The sequence below is a fragment of the Pezoporus wallicus genome, unplaced genomic scaffold (genome assembly GCF_028554395.1).
Source record: "Pezoporus wallicus isolate ANWC-B61680 ecotype Strahan unplaced genomic scaffold, APGP_CSIRO_Pwel_v1 contig_4238, whole genome shotgun sequence".
In the NCBI taxonomy this organism is placed as follows: domain Eukaryota; kingdom Metazoa; phylum Chordata; class Aves; order Psittaciformes; family Psittacidae; genus Pezoporus; species Pezoporus wallicus.
Genome location: NW_026637932.1, coordinates 191,790 through 205,510, shown reverse-complemented (window position 1 = coordinate 205,510; position 13,721 = coordinate 191,790). Strand labels below are relative to the sequence as shown.

Below are 13,721 nucleotides of genomic sequence, written 5' to 3'. Positions count from 1 at the left end.
TTGGGTGGTTTTGAGGGGGGATTTTTTTTTTTTTTTTTTTTTTTTTTTTTTGTTTTTAGGTACAGTTCTATTTTCAGTGCTGAAACAAAACTTCTACTTGGACTGCCCATTCAGCTCTGCAGGGGCATAGTTATCTAGCGGGAAATTCCTCTCGGTAAAGGACAGATGTGCTGCTCACTTTCATTTAAGCAAAAATATTCTGATCGTGCATGTACTGTTTTACTTTTCAGTTTGAGTTCCAGTGAAAACAAGCAAGTTAGCAACAAAAGTAAAAGCTGGATTGGTAATGATAATGTTAAATAACTGGGAAGTTTCTGAAACTTTCTGCTGGTTTCTCTGAATAAGGGGGACATTGAAACCTGCACACTGCAGGTAGTTCGAATCCAGCATGTTCTCATTCATATGCACTTCACCTTGTTTTCATTCCATGTGCTTGAAGGAAGGGAACCAAGACACTGATGATGTGTCTCAATTACACTCTCTCTAATCCTTGACTAGTAAACTTGACACAGGGTGTCTGCCAGGAAGTTGAGGCTGGGTAATTAGACCTGTGTGGGGTGAGGAAAGGAAGAGCAATGTGGTCTTCATCCTTGATTTCTGCTCTTGGCAGGTTTTGCATTGTTGCTTCTATAAAGCAAAGATATAGGTTAATGGGAGCCACTCCTTGGACATTAGTGAGTTTGAGGTCAGGCCCTGTTATGGAAATAGACTCTTCATGCACTTGAACCAAACATGAACATGTTGTTTCCTCATTTACTTGAGGGTGAACAGAACAGTCCTGTTATTTCAGAGCCTGCCACAAGAAGGAGTGACAGAGCAGGTCAGCTGGGGAAAAGCCTTCTTCAGAACCAGAGCCTACCTCTTAGTTCAAATACTCCCATCTGCCTACTCCAGGGAGAAATTAGTCAGTTGGATCTTAATTTCTAGATTCTACAGGTACAATATTAGTCACCCCAAACAAAATGGCAGTCAGTGATTCCCATCAACTTCAGTTAAATTACCTTTAACATACAACTATCTCAGTGCCTGGATAGTTAATCCATAAACCATTACAGAAATCCATGTACTTTCTCATTTGTATCCACCCTCACATGCCATCTATGTAATAAACTTACATGCCTCACACTGTCACTGGCATTAAATATTTGAAACTGCCTGTTGTGCACTGTGGAGGGCTCCCAGCGCAGACAATCCTTCACAAGTATCTAGGTGCTTCCAGCTCAGATTCCCAAGCATGGTGGAAACAGTGCTACTGCTGCCACGTGGTGTTCAGGACCCTAGGAACTTAGTCCTATGTGACTGAAGGAGAAGTTCATATCCTGACAGAAAACAGCACTACTTCTTCTTAGTGTTTCCTGCATGCTTCTAGTGAGTTCAGTAAAGCTCATCAGATAATGTTTAACTTAAAGTTTCTCTGCCTCATTCAAGTCATGCTGTCTCTCACTTACCCCTCTTTCACATCATCACACAACATGATGGAGCTGCAGTGGGTTTCATATATAAACTGTACAGTCATGATGCATTTCCCAGTTGTGTTTCCTGAATAAATATCCTTCTTGTTTTGTTTTGAAATTTGGGAAAGTGAGGCCTGGAATTTTTTTCTTCCCCATTTGCTAAGCTGTTTTCCTTCTGTCTTATCTCTTGCGTGGGACCAAAATGTTTAGATTTGAGTGGTAATGTCTCACTCGTTCACATCCTGTCAGATGGGAGCCTTGGGTTGTTTGAGTTCACAGTATGACTAACCATAAGCTGCATGTGACTCAAACTGAAAATGAGGTTATTGTTTATCCCCTCCTATTCAGTGCCAGTTTTCCAGAGATTGCATCTGGTTTCCAGTTTTCCAGAGATTTCATCTGGTTCTTGCTCCTCACCACCAAAGCCAGTCTGACAACCCCAGCAGACCATCTTCATCCCGGATTTCATCCATTTTACTGTCCCTGACATTACTCTGCTGCAGTCTCATTCCTTCTTTAGCTCTGTATTTTAGTAGGTCACCAAGCCAGGTGCTCAGCTGGTGAATTAATGCTGCCTTCCTGAGTGGAAGGCAAAAGGGGAGCCTGAAGTGCTGTGGGTGCAAGGAGATCATGGTCTGCTTCCCAAAGAGTGAGTGGCAGCTCCTAGTCCCTTGCATCTGAGCTGTAATGTGAGTTGTGCTCCTTACCTGTACTCCTGATGGGTACCCTGAGATGCTCACTGCATCAGCAGGGGATGCCGGACCGGCTCTGACTTGTGCCTATAATAGAAGGGGTGAATCTTCGTAACATTCACAGGTCTTCCCCTCATGACCTGGTTAGGGAAGGGGTGTCAGACAGACAATAAATAATTAATTTGGGGTTTGGACACCCAAACTGAAGCTCCCCAATTGCAGCTGCACAACTCAGAAGCTTTCTTGCTGAGTCTCTGATGGTCACTGCATCTTTCAGGTCTCCTCTGGGGCAAGCGATGGGGATGTTGCTACTGTCTGCAGTGCATTTAGATCCCTGCTCATCAGGAGGGGAGGTAGTGCTGGGGAAAAGGTGGGTCAGGGCCACTCAACAGCTATTTATTCCGACCTTTACATCTGTTTCACTGATTTGAGCACCCTGGTTTCTTTTTATTCTCAAATTCCTGCAGATACTTGTCTGGGTAAATGGTTTATTTCCAGTCAAGGACTAGCACTTTTAAAGATTCCCTCCTCCGCCCGCCCCCCCCCCCCCCTTATTCTTCACATATGAGTGATCACAAATTATAGACTTTCTTTTTTTGATACTTCACAAGTGTTGAAAAAGCAGGTTGTTCCGTGTGGCCAAACAAATGACAATTTCATCACTGACACTTACCCAATAATAAATGCTTTTCATGTTTAATTTTTAAAGTCTGAAAATACCATCGAGAGATGAAGGAAGCAGTTTAGATAATATATTAACCTTATCCATTCTCTGAAATTCAGCCTGATTCTGTTTTGAATACGTAGGAACATGCCTTTCTTTACGACTGTTCTGCCCCGTTTCTTAAACTAAGGGAACTTTTTGTTGTGAGGCCCTTTAGTTCAACCATACATGAAAGATCTGCTGATCTGAAATCATCTCTGCATATACACATAACCTGTGAAGAATGTGAGAGAATATATTAGTTTGCTGAATTAAGGAATTTTAGGAGTTCAGTTAGCTGCAGAGCCATCAAGTTCAAACCAGTTAAAACCTATTTCCAAGCTACAAAAACATTCTGAGAAGGCACTGCAAAAAGTTCTTGCAAGGAGGTAGAGAGTTATGAAATTTCAACAAGACAGTGCTTCCAGTGGTAAGATTTGCTATGCAGCAACTGCATGGTCCCCTGCCCTAGTGTAGGACAAAGATGAATCCAGCCCATTATACAAGCAATTCATATTTAAATGAGATTTCCAGCCCAGTTGTTCAGTCTCAAGTGGTTTTGCTAAGCATCTGCTTTCATGCTGATTTAGACCAAACTTGAACACCGAATCTGTGGAGAATCATAAACAAATTGTGTTAAACTACCATTAATGGAAACACATCACAAGAAAAGGAAAGCAAGGTTGTTAATGGTATCGCTGTTCTTAACTTGGGCTGTGATGTCTGTAGAGGCACAGTCCTGCAGCACTGAAGTAATGTATGTAAGATCACCCACTGTTCTGGGACCTCCAGACAAGCTAAACACAGCAGGGTGAGTAGCGCTGGAATTTGTTTTACAGGAAGCCTTTCATTTCCTTGCTTTTGAGGGGTTAAGTGAGGCACTTCAAGTACTGTTGTCCCATGAGGGCTACACTAGGGAAGGGTAGTTTTAGTTTCCCCCGGGGGCTCCATAGCAACTTTGGCAGTAGAGGCTGCTGTTGAAAGAGAACAGCCGGATGCAATGAATCAATGTATTCCCCAGCCACTCTGGCTGCATTTCCTTCCTATGCAATGCTGTCCACTTTTCAGACTGCTGTGTCCAATACTGGTCCCCAGGCCTGTGCTGCCACTGCTGCTCTTGACAGATGGGTATGCCCCAGAGGCCTCCAACCTTGGTTTTCAAAAGGCCTGGACTGGGACAATATTAATTGTTGATGCTTTTATTGCTTCTTTTTATGTCACCTGGGGAATGCAGTGAATAGAATGTGAATGTATTGTTGTATACAGTAACAGTTTCAATATGAGCTGCTTGTGGTCCTTAGTAACATCAAGTGTTCATTAAACTTATGAAAATCTCACTATCATGTGCATGCTTGTTCAGGTATGGCTTTGGGAAAGCTCAGGATATCAAACTCAAGCTCTGATCAGGAGTTCTTAATTCCTTAAAATCCTTTAATGTCAAGGTGTCAAAAGACTTCACCTGCAAAAGCCAGATTTCTGCTGCCCTGGGAAATCTGTTGCATCTCTGGTGAGCCTGGCTGGTTATCCAGGTCAGAACCCACAAAGCACCTTGGCCACAGCACAAATTACCCTGTATGGGAAGCTAGGACTGGGGCTCCTGACAAAGCGGAGGAACAAGAGCCTTGAGTGCTCTGCCTGTAGCAAGGCCCCAGTAGAAAGCCTTGGGAGATGCAGGTCTGTCTAGCCATGGGCCTTCCCACCATAGGTGCTAGTTTTCCAATCAGGTCACTGTATTAAAATAATTCAGTGCCAGAGAGGCCAGAATAAGTTACCAATACAAAATTTCACTTCTAAAAAATCTTGTTTCCTATGGGTTGGTGAGGACTGAAAATACACAAATAATTCTGTTTGAGTGAGTTCAGCTTTGTTTGTTCATTACTTGAATGAAGGGTTAAACAGTTCATTTCAAATTTTACAAAAAGGGAAAAAACAAAAGTTGCACGAATGTGAATTAATGACAAGTTTCACCCCAAACCTAACTCTTCATTTTATATGTCATCCTATCATCAAAAAGTCTGTCAGGGAGATGCGCTCAGTGTAATGGAAATCCTTCAAAGCTGCTGCAGTAAGACTTTCCATCATGACATTTTTCATGTAAAATATGTAAACAGTATTACAAAAATATTATATTTAAAATTGGTAATTCAAAGCATTTTCTCATGCTTGTCACAATAATAAATTATATCATGTTGTAGCTGTATTGCCCTGACATTTTCCTACTGTAGGTTATAATTTTATAACCATGTTGTATTAAAGCAGGATACATGACACGGAGGAACCTTAGAATGTACATGGGCTGTGATAGAAGAAACCACCTCTATTTTATTTTTTTTTCCTAAAATCAGATTCTTTTAGCTTCCAACTGCATCATGGCCTTAAAATCCACAGATCATTCTTCCTTTTTCTGTTCATGTGTTTTAATGCTTTTAAATTAATTGAATATTCCTCATACAAGAACGTATTATATCACCACTAAAGAAAATTAATACACATTTTACCTAATGAACAATGTTACCTAATGTAAAAGAGTGATTGTTTAGACACTAGATCCAGTTTATAGCTCTGTGTGACAGGGAAAGACTTCCATCAGTGCCCAAGCTTCTCAGTAGGGCCACTCAATCCTTAAACCAATAGTGTTCTTTTAATGAACACAAGCAATTTTAATACAGAATTACCATCCTGATTTAAAATTCAGTTTGAAAGGGATATATTGGCTTTTCAGATTTTTTTTTTTTTTTTTCCTTTTGAAGATCCTTACATGTTTTTGAGAGACAGGTAGAGATATGATTGCATGCAGCTAGTACCCAATTCCATCTAACCATAATTACATTTATGCACATTAAAATACATAGTAACTACATTTTTAAGGTGAAAAGGGAGAACTGGTTTTATTTTACACCTGTATCATGCAAGTACCCTACCAATATTCAGGTACACATAAATGTATGTGCACATACATGCTTATACGTATACATATGTATACATACAGTACACATATGTATTCCTGTATCCACACATCTATGGATTATTTAACCCAAATTTCCTAGGAAAATATTTATAAATTTCCTTACAGTGTGATTTCTTTTATTTAATGATGAGATTTAGAACAATTCAAATATCACAGAAGGGCCGTGTAAAAATGATAAAAAAAACCACACCCAAAACTCCTCAAACCCCCAAAAATCAAAAAAAAACCCCACCCCAGCAACAAAACCCCCCACAACCTGCTCCTTACCTCCTCAACTGTCATTTCTCAAGACATCATGGCTATTCAAGAAATGTCTTCTGTATCAGAGAAACTTGAATGCAGCATTACCATTTAGCCACAATAATTAACCATGTGATTTGGCCAATCTTGTCTCTAAAAGTCTCCAATTTTTTCATTAGTTACTGAAAAAAAAAAAAAAAGTCTTTACAGGAACTAAGTGTTCAGTTGGTATCTGTGCCAAGAATGACTGCATGTGCCATAATTGAATTAGGTAGCAACAAAGCAGGTGGATGACATGCTCATTGTCATTTAAAGTATCCTCTTAGCATAGACAGAAAATTTTAAAAAATTAAAAAAATATATATATATTTTATATATAAGGGCCTCACAAAAAATATATATATTTCCATCTATAAATCCTGCTATTTTTTCCTGACATCATTTAAATCACAAATTCAGTAATATTATAAATAATGGAAAATTTGGAAAACTATTTTAAGTCCCTGAGCTTCATATTGAACTGCTATCTGAAGAAAAAGTTTAAGTTGTTTATACAGAGAACTAGAAGATATTTTGCCATCATTGTTGATCTTGTGAAGTATTTTGTGTGAAATTAGGTGGATTGAACAGATCTACTTAAACTATATATGAAAACCCTTTTTTTTCTTGAAAACTTCTTCCTTACTTCCGTTTCTCATTAACCCAGTAGTTTTTTGTAGTGAGCACCACCCTGGGCCTAATTACATCAGTGACTTTTATGCCATTAATTTAAAATGGAAGCAGGATGTGGTCCAGTAAATTATGCCCCAACATGGTCTGCTCAGTATTGTGTTAGACCATGGGAATAGTGAAAAGAAAGGTACTTATGAATTTAACTCTTAATATTAATTCTTGTGTTTGCAATGTAAGGTACTGTTAGTCTTTGATGTTCTGAAGCTTTCTCAAATTATCTGAAAGGCGCTTTCAACAGGTAAGCCTCTTAAGGCAATACAGTTACTATTAATCCCCTTAGACATACTGAACATTGAGGAAAACTGCCAATAATACAGTAAAGTTAACTAAGCATAATTGTAAAAAATGTATTGATGACCACTGCATGACTCATTTTAATATTGCTTATAAAATCGTTGGACTACCTGAAAAAGGGTAATACTGGTGGAATTTGAGGACTATAGTTAAGCTCCTAGAAAACAAATTAAAAAGGAAAGTTCTTACACGTAGCTTTTCTCTCTTTAGCTTTGTCATTTCTCTGTTGTGAATTAGGTCCTGCAGTTATCAGTGTCCTTCAACTTCTTATCTTCCATGACTACTATCCAATGAGCTTTCCAAAGTCAACTCACATTGTTTCCTAGGATCTAATACTTTCCCAAGACCAGGTTTACTTGGCAACTAAAATAGGAGAGTCCGTTTTTTTTTTTTTTTTTTGTTCTGAAATGCCAGGGTTTGGGAGCAAACTGGGATTGCAAAAGAGCTAAACAGACACATGCAAATGATATTCAAAGAAGTGGACCTTGTTATCAAGATTTGAAAAATATCCTGGGGCCTGGACTCTGCAATACCACATGCCAAACTGAATTTTTCATATTCTAATGCTTTGCTTTTGAACTTGGATCAACATCACATTTTTTTCCTCCCTGTCATAATTCCACTTACACTAATTTGGTTTTACTTTGGCATTCTTTAATAACCAAATCATACACCATTTCTGCTGTATTCTCATGAATATCAAAGATGTAGAATATTGTTGGTGTGTGTTTGCAAGGTGCTTTTATACTTGGATTCCTCAATAATTTACATTCAGTTTTAGTTATAATGACCATAATCCATTTGATACTGTTGACCCAAACTCCCCTGAGGAAAGCTGCAGTTCTGAATTGGTATTTGCCTTTCTGAGTCAAATGAATAGTGTTCAAAATTACATCAGACTTCAAATCTGAATAATGTCCTGTTCTAGGGTTATACAGGGGGTGTAATTAAGTTATCTTGCAGAAATGTATCCCTGCATTATTTTACATTGTTGTACCATGTGCACCATGCTCTTGGTGTACTTTAATCTGTTCTAGCTTACGTGACACTTTATTTACCTGTACCTTATCTCGTCAGAACCTTAGGAGAACACTGGCCATCAGAAAGCAGAAGCACCTTTCTAAAACTCATCCTTAGGTGTCTTTTCTGAAATCATATGTCTTCTCCCTGTCATGCTCAAGAAGACTCAAGTCAGTCAGTAGGACAAACTTGGTTAGTTTATTGTCTAGGACTGCTATGCAATACCTCAGAAGGTCTTCAAAAACAGGCCAAACCCCCCCTAACAGTTTAGCTATACTGATCCTGTTTTGGTGTTAGGGAATAAAATGAGTGACTTTTTGATATCCTTTTGAGCTTTGTTTTCTATGATTTTAAATTCCCAGCTGCATCCTCAGTGTGGCTTTCTATCTGCAGATTTTTGGATAGCAAAAGAATGTTACAAAATACAACCATGGCAAAACATATACTTGTCTCAGTCCTTTATCCCAAGTGAATATCCAATTAAACCATTCACTTCAGTATCCTGCTGGTTTTCTCATCTGTTGACTCACAGAATGAGGGCAGAAGAGTGCTTCTGAACACCTGATTACATCCTTGCCAATGGGAAAACTGTATAGACAGACACCAAGAGTGCCAGCTCAGCATTAATAACTTATATAAATAAAATACCAGAGTCCACATTAAGTTTACTCTTTACTGTTTTCTTCAATTGGCAAATTTAAATATATTTCTCCATAATTTATGTCTTGACAGATGATAATGAATGTGAAAATGCTACCCAGCCTTGTGGAGAGCATGCCAATTGCACAAACACAGTGGGAAGTTATTTCTGCATGTGTATGCCTGGTTTCAAATCCAGCAATGGTCAACAAACTTTTGTACCTAATGATGGAACCTCCTGTGTGGGTAAGTTATTAATGTCTGCCAGCTTGCTTTACACTGTCACTCTTGTTGCCTCTGTTAATTATAGAAATCTAGCAAAATGCTTTTAGATTTGTGAAGTTCGGGGCCTGAATATAAAATTCCCTCAACTTGGACTGTTACAAACTTAATATTTCAGTGCGGCCCCACAGTTCTCACTGCTTTCAGTAACACTTCAATCTTGAATCTGCTTGCAATATTTTTGTGCCACAGTTTTAGACAATGAAGTTAAGGTAACACAGAAATCCCCAATCTACCTATTTATGCCACTGTTTCACTAATGTGTGAGAAAAGTGGTCATGTTCTTAAAACAAAGCAGTGACAAAGTATTCTGCATTTAGGTAGCTCTGGACCAAAAAAGTCCCCTATACAAGTAACCTACTATGCTCCAAAACTATGCTTTTTCTTTTGGGGGCTTTGGTTGAGATATTTTTGGTAATTTTTCAAGTCTGATCAAAAGCAATGTGCAAGATCAGTAGTAAACCTACCTCCTGTGCCATCCATCAGCCTCTGTTTCTGTAGCAGTTGGGTGGAAGCTGTTCAAGATTACAGGGGAGGAAAAGTTCTCTGGAAAAATGTTATTTCTGAACAGCTATGCAACCCTTTAGGATTTCCTTTGGATGGAAGAACTGTAACTGTTTCTCTTCTTTCAAACTCCTGGTAATTTTCTCTATATGTTGCAACAGTCCTCAGGGAATCAGAAAATGAGAAGTAAATCTATTGCCCTTTACACCTTTATGCTGACTATGTCTCATTCTGTATACGTCTCCTGTGAGCTTGTGAGTGCTGACAACCTCTCTTCTTACTGCTCTTAATATCAGCAGAATGGCTGCATATTAAGCCAGAAAGTGATCTAATCAACATTTCTTGCCCATTGCTCACAGCCATCTAAAATAGCTCCGCTTTACCCAGCTGCCATGAATCGTTCTTAAATTAGCTGGGATTGAGACTGTTAGCATATTAAGCTGTAAATATTCTTGCTGTTTCTGGTCCAGGCTTTGATTTTTATGTTATGACATTTTCTCAGCTTCAGAAGTTTTGTCTTCAAAGTTCTTCCTCTGACTGTTCTTGTGTCACTTTAGCTTTTCATCATTAGCTTGCCTTTTTTTTCCTATTGCCCTCTTTACTGGGCAGACTGATCATTTTTTATCCTCTACTGGGGGTTAGTTTACCACTTCTCCTTTTTGTAAGTTCGTATGGGAAGAGGTGAGAGCTTCCAAAACTCACGCTGAAATAAAAAAATTACCTTAGGCACCTTTTCTCATTATACAAGTGTACCGATGACTTTGGCAAGTAGTGAGTCCTAAAGACAGCCTTTTGATCCACAATTAATTTTCTACTCTATTTGTCAGGGAAACCATAATAGGATATTTTGTACCCAATGGATCTGCTGCTGGTGGTGGCAGATATGACTTGCTCACAAGCAGCTGTCAGCAGTGTATTCAGGATGTACTACACACCCCTAAAGCAAACACTGAAGTTGTCATTGTAAATACAGTGCAAATTATCCTGCACAATTAGGAGGACAGAGCTACCAAGTATCCACTCAAGTTTATAGGCACCAAAGTATTTTCAAATTCTGCAAAGTCTTAAGTTTTCTCTTTAGTATATAGGTATAATGCATATGGCAGCACCTTTGAAAACGCAGTAGTTGAATTTTGGAGAGTATGCCATTATGTTTATGTGTTTATGCAATCAAACCTATCTGGACTTCCCAGAGGTGCAAGTGTGGTACATCACTGTGTATGCGTGAGTGCTCTTCAAAGTCCAGATGAATACATATGTGCGTTTCTCCCCTCTTTGGATACTATACTAAACCAAATACAAAGTGATTATAATTCTCAGGATAGTGGACCAGAGGAAAACTTGGTATAGTGGATTTGGGAAATGTCAGTTCACCCTTAACCCAATCCCTCTGTTGGGGGTCAGCAGTATTTCATCTATGTTAGGCGGTAGAATTGGTGAGGAGATGGCAACGAAATGCAGATAGAGGAGGAACTGGAGGGTAGTAAGAGAGAGAGAAGAAAAGAGAAGGAGAAAGGAAATGGAGAAGAAAAAAAGAGGAATGCAGAGATGTAATGTTTCTGAAGATTGTATTTTTCTGTTCTCCAGCATATGAGTTATTAAAATCTATTTACAGTATAAAAGCCATGCTTTTCCCTCAGACTTCACATTTTATTGAATGTTCAGCTGCAGCTGAAAAGGTGAAATATAAACCTACTTTTTTCACCCTGGTCAACACAGTAAAAACATTAAAATGGCTATCTGTAAAATAAAAGTGACATCTGTGCTACTCTGCCTTTTCCAGGAACACGCTATTAGTTTTACTCAGGTATTTTGAGAACACTGGGAAGGCACCATTTCTACATGACATCCTTTTCTGTGTCAGGAGAGATGTACAGTGGATGGGATATGCTATGCGGCTAACTTTTCTTTTGCCTGTGCTATTCGTAGGCTTTTTCATTTCTGCTTTGTGTGTGCTGCTGACTTCCACAGTATGGAGGCATGGGGAGGGAACATCTAGTCCTTTGCAATTGGACTTTTCAATCACTTGCAAGCTACTAATAAGCAGAAGGTATAATGTAGACATCAAGCTGTCTTGACTGACTGGTGAAGAATCAAAGCGATGTAGGTACAATCTAGTAATTGGCAAGACTGAACATAATAACTGTTCTCAGTACTTTTAATTTAATTGGAATTTCCTTGCCTGCTGCAGTAAATGAGGAGTGACAAAGCACAGAAATAAAATAGAAGGTTCTAAATCTATTTTCACACTAGCCTAAGTGGTGTTGGTGATATTATTTTTCTGATTGGAGCTATTATAAAAGCTTCAAAGTTCAGCTCCAGGGTTTGTTTTGAATATTTACTAAAAGGCCAGGGTTTTGCAGAGCTACGGCAAATGCTCTTCTGTTTAAAAAGCTGCTGTTCTTCAGCCTTTGCTCAGGAATGTTTTCAGCAAAGACTGCTCAGTCAAGCCTTGGCAGCCCAGCCCCACTGCTGTAGTAGATCAAGGAAGACGGTTTGAGATCCTTGCCCCAGAGCTCCAGCAAAATTGGATCGCTGAAAGCACTGACAAGCTGCTGTCCATGTGTGGTCCAACAATTGCATATTTGGTTAAAAAGGCATAACTACAAAATATAAAGAAACAAAAACTTACAGCCTCTGCATTTCAAAGCAGGAACTTAAAAGCAGCATTTTTGCAACTGTCACAAATTGTTGGCTGCCCCTGACAATCTCATTGATTTAAAAGGGATGTGAAGCTGATTAGTACCTTGCAAGATCAGGCATATTTCCTTTTAATTTTGTCATCCAGGAGATTTATTTTTTTTTCTCCAGGAAATAGTAAATTATATAGGCATGATATGGACTCATTCCATATGTACAGCTCAACTGCAGAGTCCATTTGTGTATACTCAACAACGTGTCTCTGTCAGACCATCCTGTTGCCAGAAATGTGCAAGCTGTGGTACTTAAGTTTCTGCTGTTGTTTTGAATGATCCTGACTTCTCATTAAAATCTCTATTATGTTTAATATCTGACATAATTACAAGAGGAAGAGTAATCCGTATGACTGCCCAATAATGACAAATAAACGATTTACTAAACTAAAGACTCATGAAAAGTGAAATATCACAATGATTCTGAAATATTTGCACCAGTAAATCACATGGAAACTTGAATACTTAGCTGTGGTAGTCTAGAAAGTATTCAAGCATTTATTTATGTATTTATTTATAAATCATTATCAGTTTTAGCAAAGCCTCTTGTCATTTGCTGGTGTTTTAGCACTGCACTACACACTGAATATCTTGCTAAGATGTACATGTCCTTCTCTGTGTAGCTGACAAGGCCAAGGAAATCTTTGGTATAAGGCTGATGCGTGTTCTTGTTATACAAACTGATATTGTAGTGGTTTTCACCCTTGCTGCTTCAATTCATTCAAAGTTTGTCTGTCTTACAGAGAGTCACACAACAGGGCACTGACAGTCACCCACTTGTTTCAAAAAGAGCTTTATAATTTACTGATGTGAGAGGTTATTTAAATGCCAAGAGTAAGAACTTTAGCCTTATGTCTTTAAATGACAGCATTTAATTATGAGGTAGACTATGTAACACTATACCAAGCTTTTTCCCTCCCTCTTCATCACTTTTGCCAGATTCATTGATGTATAATGTGGTTAGCTCCATGACTGCATGAATACTGAGGTCACAGAAACCATATGAACACAGATAATGTAAAACTCAGTTCATTAAAGAGAAATATTTTCAGTTTGGGGCATTAAATATGGAAACAAACTATTGCCCTAATGCAGATAATTATAATTTAACCTCATACCTTAAATATCGGTGCTTGCACCAGTCCATTCAAACACACTGCTTCCACAGCAGCTATCCGTGAAAGGCTGAGGTGGATTTGCTGGGAAAGGCAAATACACCCACAGCCCCACCTTGCCTTCCCATCTGTACCTTCCCCATCTGAACCTCAGGCTTAAAATGCAGCATTTCACGTGAAAATCATACTCACTGCTCAGTGAGGAGGATGGGGTGGGATCTCAATCATCTACTAGAACCCCAGCAGTTATGAGCAGAAGAAAGAGAGCTGGCTAATGAACGTTTTTCTGTTTTTCTACTATTTCTGTTTATCTAGCAACCTTATTTCACATACATGGTTGCTCATTTTTGTTCTACTCTTTTTTTAAAACCACCAACAGTCTTGT

At 38.8% G+C, this 13,721-nt stretch overlaps 1 protein-coding gene across 3 annotated transcripts in view; it reads left to right on the top strand.

The window, feature by feature from the left end:
• ADGRL4 (adhesion G protein-coupled receptor L4) overlaps nucleotides 1-13,721 on the top strand; it is an 81,821-nt gene that overhangs the window by 30,685 nt on the left and 37,415 nt on the right. For all 3 annotated transcript variants that reach the window (XM_057408304.1, XM_057408305.1, XM_057408303.1), the window contains one exon: nucleotides 8,836-8,988. In XM_057408304.1, the coding sequence (XP_057264287.1) occupies nucleotides 8,836-8,988 (153 nt within the window). The remainder of the gene's footprint in view (nucleotides 1-8,835; nucleotides 8,989-13,721) is intronic.